The sequence below is a fragment of the Tasmannia lanceolata genome, unplaced genomic scaffold (assembly GCF_043159265.1).
Source record: "Tasmannia lanceolata isolate RefF3 unplaced genomic scaffold, GAP_Taslan_0.1 ptg000013l, whole genome shotgun sequence".
In the NCBI taxonomy this organism is placed as follows: Eukaryota; Viridiplantae; Streptophyta; class Magnoliopsida; order Canellales; family Winteraceae; genus Tasmannia; species Tasmannia lanceolata.
Genome location: NW_027518690.1, coordinates 40,539,012 through 40,555,984, shown reverse-complemented (window position 1 = coordinate 40,555,984; position 16,973 = coordinate 40,539,012). Strand labels below are relative to the sequence as shown.

The 16,973-nt window shown below is 36.0% G+C and overlaps 1 protein-coding gene across 1 annotated transcript; it reads left to right on the top strand.

Moving 5' to 3' along the window:
* Positions 1 to 2,288: 2,288 nt before the first annotated feature.
* On the top strand, positions 2,289 to 14,979 carry LOC143890102 (ATP citrate lyase (ACL) family protein). The gene is made up of 12 exons (XM_077394653.1): positions 2,289 to 2,645; positions 3,277 to 3,387; positions 3,975 to 4,086; positions 5,612 to 5,676; positions 9,217 to 9,294; positions 11,924 to 11,998; positions 12,158 to 12,310; positions 12,439 to 12,573; positions 12,799 to 12,963; positions 13,261 to 13,383; positions 14,486 to 14,557; positions 14,669 to 14,979. The coding sequence occupies exons 1-12, from the start codon at positions 2,544 to 2,546 to the stop codon at positions 14,744 to 14,746; spliced, it is 1,269 nt and encodes a 422-aa protein (XP_077250768.1). The 5' UTR covers positions 2,289 to 2,543; the 3' UTR covers positions 14,747 to 14,979.
* The last annotated feature ends 1,994 nt before the right edge of the window (positions 14,980 to 16,973 follow it).

Sequence of the window (16,973 nt, the reverse complement as noted above, 5' to 3'; positions counted from 1 at the left end):
TGTTCATACTTCACCCATACATTTATATATAGATTGGTCACACATCATATACATTACCAACAAGGATCATTAGCCATGCTCAAACTTACCTTAAAAGGTAACCCAAATATTCCATTAGGTTGCATTGACTTGGATCTTCATGCCTTCCCCCATTCAGTGGCCTGAAAGACTACATATGAAGTGATTGGCTGAGATTATTGGTACATAGAGCCATTATTGGTACATAGAGCCAAATAGGTAAATATATCACATCATAGAGAGAGAGAAAGAGAGAAGCAAATGATAATTCCACCCCATTTACTGAGGCTGTTTTACCTCCGCTGTGACCAAGCGTGTTGTCCAAAATCAGCCCGTTCAGTTTTCCGTGAATGGCTGAGATTAAAAAATGGGTTTTCAAGATCAGCGGTAAAAGGCAATTTTTGGTCCCACGTGATCTTGCCAAATGGACATTCCACGCATTAGAGCCCGTTTGGATTGCAAGAAAAATATTTCTAACGAGAAAGTTTTTTTTGACACTTTTTTTGTTTCCACATTTTAGTGGGAAATAATATCATTATAGTAACTTAAGGAATGCTAAACTCACAGGAGCCCTTGCAAAAAATGAGGGAAAGGGCGCCCTAATTGGTCAAAACTCCTTTATGGCAGTTATAACCATGATTTTCTGAGCATCCTAAATTGGTTTTGACCAATGAGGGCGCCCTTTCCCTGATTTTTTGCAAGGGCTCATGTGAGTCTAGCATTCCTCTAGTAACTTGTAGGGGTCTCATCATAAATTGAAGGTCCTCCATGCAAATAATTGAATAGGGCTGGTTCAAGTTATATTTCTTTTAGAGATATTTTTGCTTTCCAAACTTTTCCATGAAATTTCTGCAATCCAAACAGGGCCAATACAAAAATCAACTGCTTTTCTTAGTGGAACCCCAAACGAGACTCGATAGGTTCATCTGATCAAAGTGTTCTCAATGGGCCATTTGGTCGAACTTATGGTTCTCTTTCTGATCTGATCACATATACTAGGCAGGAATGCCTAGTATATGAGGATGCCTAACTATGATTTTGTTTTTAGCATGTTCCTTCCTAAGATACTTCATTTTCAAGAAAAGACGAAGGATAGAAATGTTGTAATTGTAAGGGCAGTTTAGATTTTAGACGATTGGGAGATTTTTATTGAAAATTCTTTCCATGAAAAGTTCATTTTCAAGAATTTGGTTAACTCATTTTCCATGGATTTTTTTTCAAAAAATGGAAAATTTTCCCTAATTTTAAAGAAAATTAATTAATAACCTACTAGACCTTTTTTTCTTGGAAAAATATATATTTTCCATCAATTTCTTTTCTTAGATCCAAACACCCCCTCGCGTACGGTGTGGATTGCAATGATTTTCTGAAAAGGTTTGGAAAATAATAACTTTTCTAGAATTTCTTGATTTCCATTGTTTGATTACACATGAAAAACCAAATTCCATTTATCTATAGGAGAAATTATATGATGAAAGGCCGTATGAACACATAAAGGTAGTACCATAAAGATACTACCCTTGAGATATGATGAAAGGCCGTATAAATTCTATATTTATCTCCTTCAACTAAATAATATATCCTTTTAAATAATATAAGCCATAAAATGATTTTTTTCCTTTTTAAGTAATGGAAATGAAAAACTTTCTATAAAAGAATTCCAAAAGAAATGTTTTTAGCCCAACCCTAGACTCGGCTTGAGGATGGCCAACCCGCCTCTAAGTCTCTCAACGCAGCCCAACCCAACCCATCTAACCCCTTTTATCAAAGTTGGTTCACGTTGGATCAGGCTGGGTTCAGTTTCACCTAGGGCCAAACAAAAAACCCAAGACAAAAATATAATCCTAAGAAAATCACGATAAAATTAGAGGACGGAGGTCAGGTTCAGGTTTGGGTTCGTATCGGGTTGCCAAGGCCTCAATCCAAACCCTAACCCAACTCAACCTGAGGAAATGCCAACCCAACCTCAGCCAAAATCGGGTTGAACCCTTCTGTTCGGGTTGAGCCGAGCCTAAGTTGCACCCCTGTGTATTGGCCTAACCCCGTTTTAGAAGTTTTTCCACTTTTTATTGCATTTATTTAGATTTTTAAGGGTGATAATAAATTCAAACCCTCTGTAGGATAATTCGCCCCCTTGTTAAACGTAAATTGTGGCAGACTTTTACTCCTTTTGACGTTTAACAGGGGTGCGAATTATTCTAAAGGGGTGCGAATTTATCTTTGCCTTTTTTTTAAGTTGGAGGAGAAAAGTCGAGTATAGAGAGTCTCAGTCAAGCTTTCTCAAAGAGTAATGGCCCTAACAATGCGACTCCACCACGACTCGTCTAGGGTTTGAATCAAAATAAGCATATTAGGGTTTTGAAAATAACCATCCTCCTCTGATTAAAGGATTTCCTAGGGTTTCTTTCTCTCTCATCTCGATCTCGTCTTTCCCCTTTTCGAGTTCGTATTTTCCTTTTTCTAGGGTTTCTTTATAGGCTTATTTCTAGGGTTTCGATTCGATCCTAGATCTAGATTTTGTTTTAATGGCGAGAGGATTGATTAACCAGCTTGTCTCTCGGACTTTCTCAATCGCCGGAAAATGGCAACAACAGCAGATTCGGCGTCTCAATATCCATGAATATCAGGTCATGATCTCATCTTTTTTAATCTCTTTTTGTTTATGCGTTATTCTGCAATTTGTTCTGATCTATTCCGATCTCAACTTTCCTTCACTGATTCTTTATTTCTATCATTTTTCTCTTTGCCACTATTTTCTTCTTCTTTATGAGGCCATTTGGATGGAAATTATAATCAACTATTGTAAAATCCTGGATTTTACATTCTAAAACCTTGATATTATAAGTTTAAACCTGGATTGGATTTTACAATCCTGAATTATAAAATCTAGGTTGTAGCTTATAAAATCAAGGCTTTGGCTTGTAAAATTCAGGATTTTACCATCCTGGAATATAAATCCATGTTTCCAAACCCTATGTATCATTCGTTGCATTTTTTTATATCATTCGTATAAAGTTCTCTCTCTCTCTCTCTCTCTCTCTCTCTAATTTTTCACTCATTTTTTTTCATTTTTAAGGAATATTTCTGCAGTTATCTCATACTCTTTAGTGTGTTTCTATAAAAAATTCTACTTTTGTTATCATTGAAATCCTAGTATTCATGCAAATTATTGCATACTTTTTACTATGATTGTATAAAATTTTCAAGTTTTGTTATCATTGAAAACCTAGTAATGATGCAAAATTGTCTTGCAAACAGGGTGCTGAGTTAATGGGCAAATATGGGGTAAATGTTCCGAAGGGTGTTGCCGTTTCTTCCATTGAAGAAATGAAAAAGGCTATCCAAGATGTTTTTCCCAAGGAGCAGGAGGTAGATGTTTGTATTTATATTTGAATGTAGGGTATGGAGGGATGCTTTATTAATTGTCTTTGATTAGTGCCTGTTGATTGCAAGCTGAGATTTCATTTGACCTAATTGTAGGTTATAGTGTTCCATTTACCATACTATGGATACAGATAATATTGTGTTGTGTACTTGCACGATTATAGCATTATATTTGGATTTAGTTTTTGTAGCTTATTATTGTTTAGGGAAATGATATCAGCACTGCAATGTTTTAATATTTCCGTGGAAGCTTCTTGTCCTTTAGTATTTAAAGGGCTTGTAAGAGCTTTTTGGGAATCATTCAAAAAAAAAAGAAGAGCTTTTTGGGAACTGTAAGAACCTTTTGACAGCTCTTTAAATGCAAAATGACAAGCAGCTTCCTCGGAAATATCAAAAGATGCCAGTGCTGATATCGTGTCCCATTGTTTATTGTTCGTAGATTTTTTTTAATCAAGTGTTCTGTTCTGAATTCTTTTGTAAGTGTTCATACTTTTAGAGTCAACTTGGCTAGCACTCAACATCGAGTAAGTCATCCCACATTTAAGTACATCTTGTGTTTATGACTGGTGCAGTTGGTTGTTAAGAGCCAAATTCTTGCTGGTGGGCGAGGCTTGGGAACCTTCCAAAATGGATTTAAGGGTGGAGTGCATATAGTCAAACTTGACGAGGTTGAAGCAATAACTGGTACTGGGCTTTATTAACTGCTTACCCTAGCTAATATTGCCTTATGTTGCTTATTTGCCTCTTTCTTTTTATTCATTATCTATGGCTTAGTTGAGATATAACATGGACGGCCACCTGTTCCTCTATGGGCACTTTTTGTGCCCCATGAGGTCAAAGGAGTGAACATTTTCTGTTTCTGAATAAAACCTGCTTTTACTTGATTAAGAAAAATCACTTGAAAATTTGAATGGGATTTGAGCTGTAAACTTATATAGTAGCTATCTAAGTGTTCGTTAATGCCAATGTTTTTTTTAAAATGATTGTTAATGCCGATGTTTGAAAACTCATTATTTGTTAAAATGGACATATTGGCATTTCTTTATATATAGTCTGAGGCAATGATTGAATCTTCCAAGCCCCCATGTCAATAAAAGGCTTCACATAAATGCTGAAAGAAGTATCGGAAGGGTATTATTATGATTACTAATGCATTCTGTTTGACCCTTGAATTATTTTAGGCTGTGGTCACCTAAAGTAATTCAAGAGTCAAACATAATACCTTATTAGTCGTACTACCACTCTTCAGATACTTCTTTTGGCATTTATGTTAAGCCTAGTGTTTTTTTTTTTTGGTGATTGCTACTAGGCCACAGTTTAGAACCACCAACATAGCTGCACATCTGCAAGAATCTGCTATACCTCTGTCAAATCCAATAGCATGATGGGTTTAGTAATATTCCAAATACATTGGTATTTCCTTCAGATTATTTATACAACTATCTTTGTTTATCTCTTGTTGAACGTATAACATCCTCATTTTCGTTGGCCTCTACTCAGGACTGCCCTCATGTTTATTCAAATGTGAGATAGCTCCAATCCTGTAACCTCTACACACGTTCAATTTGTATGTGTCTGTCTCTCCATATCTCCCATCTTTTGTTAGCCCCTCCCATCATCTTCAGATTCTCTGTCAAGCTTCGTGTCTACTTTGAGGCAAAGAGAGTATATTGAGTCATTGCTGTTGCTATCTCATCCTGATCTATATGACCGGTCCATGTTTTGACAATTTGTTTTGGATGTCAAGATCAATCTATTAGTCAGCACACCATATTTGGAGAGGCTGTTAATGCTATTAAATCATTTTGAGAACTCTACAATCATACAGATATCCCATACATTTCCAGATGCTGGAAAAGAATTAAGTTCTAGGTTTCTATATGATGTGAAAAATCACGTGCTGGGATAGAAGCTATTTGTTGACGGTAGACCATGTGGATATTATGTTTGCTTTCCTGGTCAAATGAAAGACTTCTGTGAAATTTGCTGAATTGTCTGTTTCAATTTGCATGAAAAATTACAATGTTCCTGTGGGCACCAAATGTGATATTTGAGGGGCCCTTTCAAGGAGCCTGATCGTATGATGGTAAATTCTTTGAAAGTTTGCATGGGTTTTATCTATATTGAGCTGAGAGATTATTAGAACTCATGTAAATTCCTCATCTTGAGGACTGTGCTTGCATTTACCAGTCACTCTTATTATCGGCAGGGAAAATGCTTGGGCAGATACTTGTCACTAAACAAACTGGACCTCAAGGGAAAATTGTGAGCAAGGTTAGGCATTGTTTATCCTTTCGCTCTGTAATTAATTTCACTCTATTATTGAATTATCTCAAGTGCCTCCCACTTGATGCTTTTACACCATTTACTCATCAATTTTCTCCCAGTACTTTGTACAAACTATAGGCTATTGACTTTCAAATTAATTTAGTTTATGTTTTTTCGATGGAGTATAAGGGTGTGTTTGGCAACGATCATAAAAATCGTTTTTATGTTTTTTTTTAAATTTTAAAAACAAAAAAACAGAAAAATATGTTTGGCACGCTTATGTAGAATCGATTTCGTGATTTTTAGCGATCCGGAATCGTCAAAAGTGAAACAACTTTTTTACGTTTCTCGCACGGACGAATCGATTTGTCGGGGATAGGAAATATCACGTCTAAAATAAGAGGCATAACACGTTCCCTCCAAATCTACCTTCTTCTCCCCAAACCTACCAGTCTGCATTGCATCTTCTCCTAGGACCCAGCTCCATTGAAGACAACGATCACCTGGACCTTTGAATCGTCCAGGTCTCTCTCTCTCTCTCTCTCTCTCTCCCCAAACCTTAACACGATGCTTCTTCAACATCCCCAATCTTTCATTTTCCCTCCTTCAAAACCCTAACCCTGCAAAACCCAGATTTCATCTCTGTTCTTTGGTTTTCCTTTGCACATTCAATTTTTTGGGACATAGATGATGGTAGGAGAATTTTTGAGTGCCAATTTGGGGATGTAGTATCCTTCACGTCCACGATCAGAACTTACGCTCAATATTGGGAAAGAGAAGAAACTCTCAAGCTTTTCTGTGAAATTCTTGATAAGCAGCTCAAGCCAGATCAGTTTGTTTGTAGTAGCCTCCTCAACGCTTGTGCAAATTTATCAGCCTATTGAAAGAACCGGCTGTACCTTTAACTTGCAGAAAATCCGTTCTACAGAAAAACAGAGTAGAAACAGTAAAAAAGATGATAGGAGGAAAATAAATTATTGAATCATGAAATAAGGAAGGTTATACATGAACCCTTAAATTTTTAAAGAGAAATCCCAATAATTAACGATGAGTCTGCATTTTTTTAAAGATATTTGGAGAGGCTTGGCAAATCAATTATCAATAGAAGAGAAAATAAGTATTTTGTTGTTTGGCAAATTTCCAACTCGTATTTCTCTTGTTTAATTACTCAACAAACTCAGGCCCTCATCAAGTCCAAGTTTAGTTTTGAGTTTTGATGTAAGTTCAGCTTCACCCAAAACCCAGTTTTCTGGGTGGTTTTCAGCAGCCACCGAACAACCTAAACCCACATGAATCTCAGCCCCAATACACCCCTAAAAAAAAACCAGCCACGGCCTGTCCCTTTATGTGCTGTTAATCGCCCAATAATGGTCGGAACTATTAGTGACTTTGAGTCTGTCAATCACAGTCACTAACATCAAAAGGGTCATTGACATATTCAGCCAGCCACTATAGGTGCTGACCCATTGGTTTGGGAAGGAATTCACACATCAATTTAAAGAGAATACTTGCCAACCGACAGACATCCATTATAAGTTCAGAAACTCTCCATTGGGGTTGGAAATTTCAGTTGAATGTTAAAAGTAGCCGTTAATGGAGTTCTGATAGAAGAGCAGCATTGATCCCTTGAGTTGAAGAGCTTCAAATCTCATTTTTTTTTGAAAGAAACCAACTCATCAACAAACCCCCTCTCGGCCTCTCCTACTTGACAACTGAAGATTCAAAACGTTGACACATGGATAAAACAATATTTTTTTGTGTGTAAGTTACCAAACACGGTTCTAATTTTTAGATTCAAAATTAAAATAAAAAACAGGAAAAAATCAAGCAACAGAATCAGAATTGTTGCCAAACACACCCTAATATTCTTGGTATGCCTGTTGCCATATTTGAATTTGGTAAAGCAACATCAAGTTTTGACTTTTGGTCAAAAAAGCGGTGTTTATAAAAGGTGATTCTTGTTAATCAATTATAACACAAGCTTGCCTTGCTGACTTGCCTCTTTTTTTATATTGAAGCATTTGGTTGAGTTTACTGTTTTGGTTCTCTAGTGGTCAAGAATAAAGACCGTGCTCTGTATGATAGATAAGACCATGGGGCAGTAAGAGTCTTCATTCTTTTAAGAAAAATATATACGTTAATGCCTTAGGATCTTCTATGCTTTGGAAGGCCTGTCCTGTTTTACTTTTATATACTATAATAGAAGCATAGATTGGAGGTTACGAAATATAACTTCAACCGGTCCTCTTCCAGGCTTGTGTCATATAAGGCATGTGTCACATAAAATGTCCAGCATTGTTATGCATGAAAGTTTGATGTAGATAGTAACTGTGCTATCTATAAACCAAAAGAACAGATGACTTCTTCGGTGGATAGGTATTGCTGTACTTTGAAGTTCATTGCTAGGGGATGCATACTTTTGCCCCTGAATTTTGAAGTTCGAACTTTAACGATCTCAAGGTGAACACTGCAGGCTCTAAAATTAATGCTGGTAAAATCTGATTGTCATAATGTGCACATCTTAGATTTCAAGCTAATTATGATTACGTGCAGTGTGGTTCTTCTCCAAAGGGTCATTTGCTGTTGTCATACTATAGTCCATTTAACAAATTTTTGTTGGCTCATGTCCAAAAGTTATATAGTATAGTCAGGTCCAGATTCCACTTGTCTTTCTGAAGTGTAGTCAGGTCCAGATTCTACTTGTCTTTCTGTATTCTTTATCATAAATGAGATGTATTTTAATTATTACAAATGTACAAGTGATTTTTTACTGTAACGTTTATTCGATAAAAGGGATTTATGACTCAACTCAGAGTCTTGAGTGCTGACTGCAGCCTTTTTATCATTGGCCTTTAGAGAAAATTCTAAAGTTGCATGGTGTAGGCTTAATCCTGTTATCTTCTATGCAATTTAAGATGTTTCACTGTGATAAGTGCTCAGCATGTTTTGGCGGCAATACTAAAGACACATAAAAGACTTATGTAATGATAGATGACACTGGCTACCTTGAAAATATAGAATGAGAAATGGAAAGAGGCAAAACTGTTGGGTTGGTGTCATCCTCCAACATGATATACCTTTATTTAGGCACATTCCTATTAGCCCTAACGACATAGTTGATACATTGGCTAGAGGAGTTGATTAGGCTGAATTTCACATGGGAGATACCTCTGCCCTCCTTTCCTGGACTGTTCTTGTAGTACCTGACATCTTTTTTATATTATGTGGTTTTGATTTAAACTGGAGTTCTTTTGCATCTTGCCTTGGGGTCTCCATGACCCCATGCCTTTATTTTTCTTTATAAACTTATCACTGCTATTATTTGAAAAGAAACACGATGTACCTCCTCTAAAATTCTGTCTTCACTCGAACATGTTTCTCTTTCGAATGTTGACATCTTATATTTTTTCCATATTCTATATTAACCCACTGCAATCTTAGTAATGTCTCCTGAAAGTTCCAGTTGACTTCTGTTTGTTTGGGTACTAAATTTTTTTTATTTTGATTAAAAGGACTCAAAATTTTGTCATTTGTTTTTTCCCACAGGTGTACTTGTGCGAAAAGTTGTCACTTGTGAATGAAATGTACTTTGCTATCACTCTTGACCGTACAACTGCTGGTCCAGTACGTTCTTTAATTCAGAATTGGATTTATCTTTACTTTCAACAATATTTATTTGTGTATAAAATAAGAAGTGTATGTTTGGCATTCCGCCAATAGTGATTCTTGCTCGGACGGGAGTTGACAGATATGCCGATATTCACTGCATTGGATTTCTCTTTGTTTTTGCTTTTCATTGTTTTGCCTCTAGTTTGCTGTTGCCTTTTTGCTTTGTTGTTTTTAGACCTCGGTCTTGGTGTCTTTTCTCTCATTTAATTTTATCATCGTTGAAAAAAAAATAGTGTTCATTCTGTTGGTGAAATGTTTGTTTCTATTTCTAGAGATCTCTTCAAAAAGGCATTTTTTTACTGAGTTGTCTTGATGCATCTCACACCATGTTGATGCTGATATACTCTCTGAAATCTTGTATGTGAAATAATTGTTTTCCTCTCCCATAACATATAGACTTGGAAGAAGGTGTACCTTAATTATTTGCACTTTGGAGCTATTAAGTTATTATCAACGTATCCTTGTAATGTGTCAAAACTGCAGTGTTTTATAGGAACTTAAGCAAAAGGAATGACATGGGAAAAATAAATGGTTATAATCAGGTGCATGCATATCTAAGATTTTAATTTTCCATCGAAACCGACGTGAAACGACCGAAATGTTTCCATTTCTATCCCCATTGAAACGATACCGAAATTGAAACATATACCAAAACCAAATTCGTAAGTTCATTAGTGATGTACTATATCAGCTTGTATCACATAATTATATTTATGTGAATTACATGTGAAATATGGTGTACTGTATATATTATGCATAAATTTTTATATGAATTACATGTGAAATCTGATATGTAATGAATTATCAGACATGTGCGACAACACGTGTCACTAGTTGTTCGATGTTATTAAACCATTATGGATGAATGTCTTGCTTATATGATGTTTTCTAAGTGTGTAGCTGTTCTTATTCTAGCATTTCTTGAAGTATTTTTTCCTACCATTCAAAAAAAAAATGTTTCTGTTTCCATCACCATTGAAACTGAAACCGAAACGACTGAAATTCATAAAACTAAATCATAAGTGCAATAGAGGTATATTATATCAATATGTTTTACATCATTATATTTAGATGAATCGTATGTGAAATGCGGTCCATGCACCATGTATTACAAATAAAATTTGGTATGTGCTAAATTATCAGACGTGTGACAATGCATGTCACTAGGTGTTTGATGTTTTTAAACTAGTATGGACGATTGTCTTGCTTATGTGATGGTTTCTAAGTGTTTATTTGTGCTTATTCTAGGATTTCTTGATGTTTGATCTTTAAATTCCATCATTTGCATATGTTCATTTGTTTCCGTGATTTTATAGTATTTCCATCGAAATCTCTAACTGAAATCGAATTGTTTCCATTTCCATGGCGACAATTTGGTATGTGCTAAATTATCGGACGTGTGACAATGCATGTCACTAGGTGTTCGATGTTCTTAAACCAGTATGGACGATTGTCTTGCTTATGTGATGGTTTCTAAGTGTTTATTTGGGCTTATTCTAGGATTTCTTGATGTTTGATCTTTAAATTCTATCATTTGCATATGTTCATTTGTTTCCGTGATTTTATAGTATTTCCATCGAAATCTCTAACTGAAACCGAATTATTTCCATTTCCATGGCGACTGAACAAAAGTTAAAACCTTGTGTTAGGGTTTAAGAAATAGGACAAGAAGGGATTGAAAGGTGGGCGATTAGCTTAGTTGTGAGTTCGAGATTTTAAACTGATTTTGCTAAGCTATTAGGGAATGCAGAAAAGATGTCAATGGCGATTGAAACCTAAACCGAAATTTAAAACCTTGGTACCAACCTATGTCACAAATATCGTTCTCGGAAATTTCTCGGCGTGGGAAAAATATCATGCTATATTATTTTTTTCGGGTTTATATCAGGAAAAACTGGTAAAGTAAATTTATTTAAAAATATATAAATTAAGAAAAAAAAAATTGTGATATTATCATGATAATTGCAAATATCCCTATATAGTTTAAATTCTCGGGATTATTGGGGATTCTTTCGTTTTATCAAAATATCGTGATAAAATCGCTATATTTTGAAAATATCAGGGTTATTTGTGACATGTACCGACTACCATTTTAGATCAGGCATTCATATGATACATAGATACTTCAGTTGGGCCTGTGGCCTTGTATCAGATACGTATCTCATATTGGGATGATTATAACACTTAGACACCCGACATGAGCATAATCATGGCTGTGTTATATGCGCATAGATGTATATTATGCAAAAGAACCTGTTATTGTCCAAGGTTGATTAATTAATCAGTGTTTGTTTTCTGGAATGAGGAGCATCTATGGGTTTTATTGCCCACTTGCGAAAGAATAAAATGTCCATGCTTATATCTGTTTCTTACTAAAGCTGTATCCCTGTAGCCCAAATTTATGTTTTGCCATAGTTCATCTCTGCAACTTACCCTGATCATAACAATTGTGTGAAGCTATTTATATTGAATGACATTAATTAGTCGTTTTTTTTTCTTATGGTTTTTTGCATTCTACACCTGATTATAATTTAGAAAGTGAATTGTCTATAGCTGGATGCTTAATTGCATATTTATTCTGTAGATCATAATAGCCTGCAAAAAAGGAGGAACAAGCATTGAAGACCTTGCAGAGAAGTTCCCTGATATGATTATCAAGGTCATTTCTTATCCATAATCTTTTATTTTTGTAAAAAAATCTCGTCACTTCTCCTTCTCCCTGAGATAATTACGAAGACATGGACATAATTTATTTGTTTTAGTTTTTACTGTTTCTACCATACGTTTGTGAACACTAACATTTTATTTTGATGACCAGGTCCCAATTGATGTCTTCAAAGGAATCACCGATGAAGATGCTGCCAAAGTTGTAGATGGTTTAGCTCCCAAGCTTGCAGATCGAACTGCTTCAATGGAACAAGTAAAGAAGCTTTACAAACTTTTCTGTGAATGTGACTGCACGCTGTTGGAGGTAAAATTTTATATATCCAAATATAGTCTATAATTTAGTTTTTAGGCATGCGTCTACTTGCCTTTTACGCCACCGCATCTTCTCTTCCGTGTAATTCATTTAATTGTTGTCATTCTGTCTTTTGTCAGATAAATCCAATTGCAGAGACTTCTGATAGCCAGTTAGTAGCAGCTGATGCAAAGTTGAACTTTGATGACAATGCCGCTTTTCGTCAGAAAGAGATATTTGCTCTTCGTGATTCATCACAGGAAGACCCCAGAGAGGTCTGGAAAAATATGAGTTGTAATTTAATTTTGTTGAATCTAGAACTTCCCAATTGAATACACCCGTGTTTATCCAAAATTGTTGTTTTGTAGACGTAATTATTTAACTTTGATTTGGGCTTTCTTTTTCATATATTAATGGACTAAGAAAATTGAGAAGAAAAAAACCCTACATATCAGTTACATCATTCTTTTCATGGTCGTTTTTTTTTTTTGCTTCTACAGGTCGTTGCTGCAAAAGCAGATTTGAACTATATTGGCTTAGATGGAGAAATTGGATGCATGGTAAATGGCGCTGGACTGGCAATGGCTACTATGGACATAATTAAGCTGCATGGAGGAACACCTGCCAATTTTCTTGACGTTGGCGGTAATGCATCAGAAGGCCAGGTATAAGTTGAATTTCAAAATTGACATTTGGAACAGGCTCTAGCAAAATAGTCTATTCTTGGTAGAACAAATTTCAACTCAAATGGATATCTCTATGATTGGCCCTTCATCATCTAATGAAAGGGCATAATAAGTTAATAACCATAATCTGATTCTTAAGCAGAATTTTTTCCATTTTATCATGCCATGAAACTAAGCCAATTTAGAGTAGCTTTCGTTCAGTATTCACTTTTGATGCATCAGTAATTGCTAGACGATATATGTTAGCTCTAATCTGTATTTGATCATTTTTCTCAGGTGGTGGAAGCATTTAAAATATTAACTTCTGATGATAAGGTGAAAGCAATCTTGGTAAACATTTTTGGCGGGATCATGAAATGTGATATAATAGCAAGTGGAATAGTCAATGCTGCCAAACTGGTAATTTATTATGCCAGATTGATTCTGTTTCTTTCGTTAGATTTATGATGACTTCAATATCTTTAAATCTATGATTTAGCTGACACTTTGAATTTATTGCTAACACACATGTCGTGCACGCGTGTCGACACTTATAAATGTATTTCAGACTTAATGTAGGCATTTCCACACATTTTTGTACGGTGTCAAGTGTGACATTCTGTTTTGTTATTGAATATTGTACTTACCTCTTTTATTATTAACTTTTCTTATATTATAAGCACTTCTTTTAGCTCTTCTTTAACTAATAGTTGCTGTTATATCCTCTCTCATAAACCTAAAACCCCAGACAAACTCTTATTCCAATATGATATCCATTGTATCCGTTTGGTTTTTCCGTGTCCCCTTTTTTGGTTTAACCGTGTCCCCATTTCTAAATTTGGGGGCTTTGCCGTGTCTGACACTCCGTGTCCGTTTCGACATGCGACACTCGTGTCCTTGTCCACAAATCATTGCTTTAAATTGATTGCATTCTATTTAAGGAATTTTTCTGTAAGTGGGATCCCATTTACCCAATTTGTTCTCCAAATTACATGTCATGTAGTTCTCCTGCTAATTGATAGACTGTTTTCTCTATTTTGTAGCTTGGGTTTCATTCAAAAGAATTTTTAAAATGCATGATGAACTTCCCTGAAATTTCGGAAATACAAATTGATAGACTATCATTCACACACACCCAAAAAAAATAAATTGATAGACTGTATTCTCTGTCTTATCACTTGGGTTTTATTTAAAAGAATTTGTAGAATGCACGGCGAACTATTTTCCAGAAAATTCGGAAATCCAAATTTGATGAAAGCTCTATCAGGCTGTTGAAACTTCTATAAAACTATTATGTCTTTGCATGTTCTTCAAAGACTTAGGTTTCTCTTTAACAAGTTTTCACTGATCAGTAGCCTTGTGCAGTTGACAAAACTATCAGGCCTTTGCATAGTGTCCTAAGACTCGAGTTGCTCTTGTAACAATTTTTCACTGATTAGTTGTCTTGTTTCCTCATAACAACATTTGCTGAATATTGAACTTTAGCAGATAAAATAAGAGGAATTTTCTTTTCTGTTTGCAGGTCAACCTGAAAGTACCGGTTGTTGTTCGTCTCGAAGGAACCAATGTTGACCAAGGAAAGAGAATTCTCAAGGTAAAGAAAACATGAGTAAAGCAGTAACTTCTAAATTTCAGTTTGTAGCCACTATTGCTTTCTGCTTTCTGTTTAAAAAAGAGGTATTACCTTTGTGATGCGAATTTGTAGGAGAGTGGGTTGGCATTAATCACTGCGGAAGATCTGGATGATGCTGCTGAGAAAGCGGTTAAAGCGGCGGCGAGTTAGCAATTTTATTATTGCACTGCTTTTCACTCAATTTTTTGACGGAAGAAATCTGTAGCTCTTAATGTTTTATTCTAAGCAAACGTAAAGTATTTTCGGGCGATGGAATCAGTCCGAAGACGATTTTCGAATTGGAGTTATGATTTCTGAATAAGGCTGTTTTGTTATGCAATGAATGATTATTAAATCTTTAAATTAACAAGATGAGTTAATTGGCATGAAGAAGATTTTTCGAATTTGCGGTGTGATTTCTGAATAAGGATGTTTTGTTATGAAATGAATGATTATTAAATCCTAAAATTAACATGATGAGTTAATTAGCTTGGGGCACCTTAATTGGTACCATTTATTTTTATTAGAGAATGCTTGATGGTACCTAAAATCAGATTGTTCAATTAGTAAGTTTGTTGCTAGGAACGCAGGATTCGGATTGATACTATTTTAAGCTATAGCTCAAGTCACTACTCACTAGTATCACTGGGACAGTTATTATTAAAAAGGGAAGTGACCCTCTCGTATGTGGGGTTCTGCACAGGTTAAGTCTGTGAGAAAAAGAAAAGGCCACACTCGGCATTGTGGCTTCAACTCTTATCGTGTATGGGCCGCCCTGTTGAGGGGCCATACCTCACCAGTTGTAGTAGCCAAACATTCAAAACTGTTTGTTTGGGGTCACTTAAACTATGGGGAGGAGGGCCACTAAATATTTGTTACTGTTAAAAAATGCAGCTAAAGCAAATCTTAGTCGGCGAGGTGCAACCGCAACCGAATACTCAGTTGACACGGCCGTAAGTAGAGAGAATCCAAAATGTCGACAGGGAAGTACTAGCTCCTCTAAATGGGATTTGGATGTTGGATCAAAGGGAGTATGATAGCTCTTCTAAGTGAGATTCGCACAAGGTTGTTAGATGGCTGAGAAGATGTTCTCTCTCGTGAGATTTAGATTTTTGCCAGCATCATTGAAGAGGTCTTGGATAATATAGAGGGGCATAATGTCATATTCCAAATGTGTAGAGATCCACCAAAAGCGAGGCTGATCGTCTTGCCCGGGAGGATGTCGATAGATAGCATCACTCCTTGAGGATTGTTTCTTTATTGTTTTCTTCAACTTTTATTTATTTATTATTTATGTGCGCGCACGCTGGTGGGGTGGTTGGGTTTGGGTTTGGGGGGTCTGCTTATATTGGACTTTCTTGTGTTTATTTTGGATTTTGAGAACCGATTGTAAGTCCAAAATGATTATATATTGGACTATCTTGTGTTTATTTTGGATTTTGAGAACTGAAAGTGAGGCCAAAATGATTATTGGACTCAGATTTACGTTTAATTTTGAGCCCAACAATAAGTTTTGGACTCACAACCGGTTCTCAAAATCCAAAACAGAGCCAAGATCAATGTCTTGATTTGTTTGGTATGATAGAAGGGCTTGAAGAGCTGCGAGATGTGACACCGTAGGACCCCCCCCCCCATACCAACAGAAATCGTTAACTTTTAAGCCTTTTGGAGTTGGCGGTGGCTCCTCCACCCTTTGTATATTATCCTAACGATATCTGTCAGAGGGGGCCGGGGGGGGGGGGGGGGGGGGGTGGGGGTGGTGGAATACCACTGCCCTTTTTTTTAACTTTCTTGGGTCTTAAGATAAGGTGGCATGCCTCCCACTTGCATTTCGTTTCTATTAATAAAATTTAAGGCTCCAGCCCGGGTTCTTAGATAATTTCCTGGTTAAAAAAAGAAAAGGATCGATGTCTTTATCAGACCTGCGCCCCTTTACAAAAGTATCAAGATGGAGGGAAATGCAAGTCAATCAGAGAGAGAGAGAGAGAGAGAGAGAGAGAGAGAGAGAGAGAGAGAGAGAGAGAGAGAGAGAGAGTGTATGTTGTCCTTTTCAAGTCAACTACTTGAAAAAATAATCAAGGGTTAGGGAATGAAGCATGAATTTAGATAAACGCATAGGGTTTTTAAGCTTAAGAGGGCTTATGTTGGTGCAATTATAGGAATCAGTGACTTAAGTGAGAAAGTTGCTTTGGTTTAGAAGGAGTTGTTAGGCCTTTTGGCTCTTGTAAACTGAATGTAAAAAAAAATAATTAATTAATTAAAAAAAATCAAATAAAACTTTTATTCCGGAAGAATTAGAATCCCATCTCTTGGGGTGAGAAACATATTCTAGAATTTCCCCCCATTTCTCCCCTTCGGTGTCAATTCTGCCCCCTTATTCTGTTTGCCAGAATCGAGC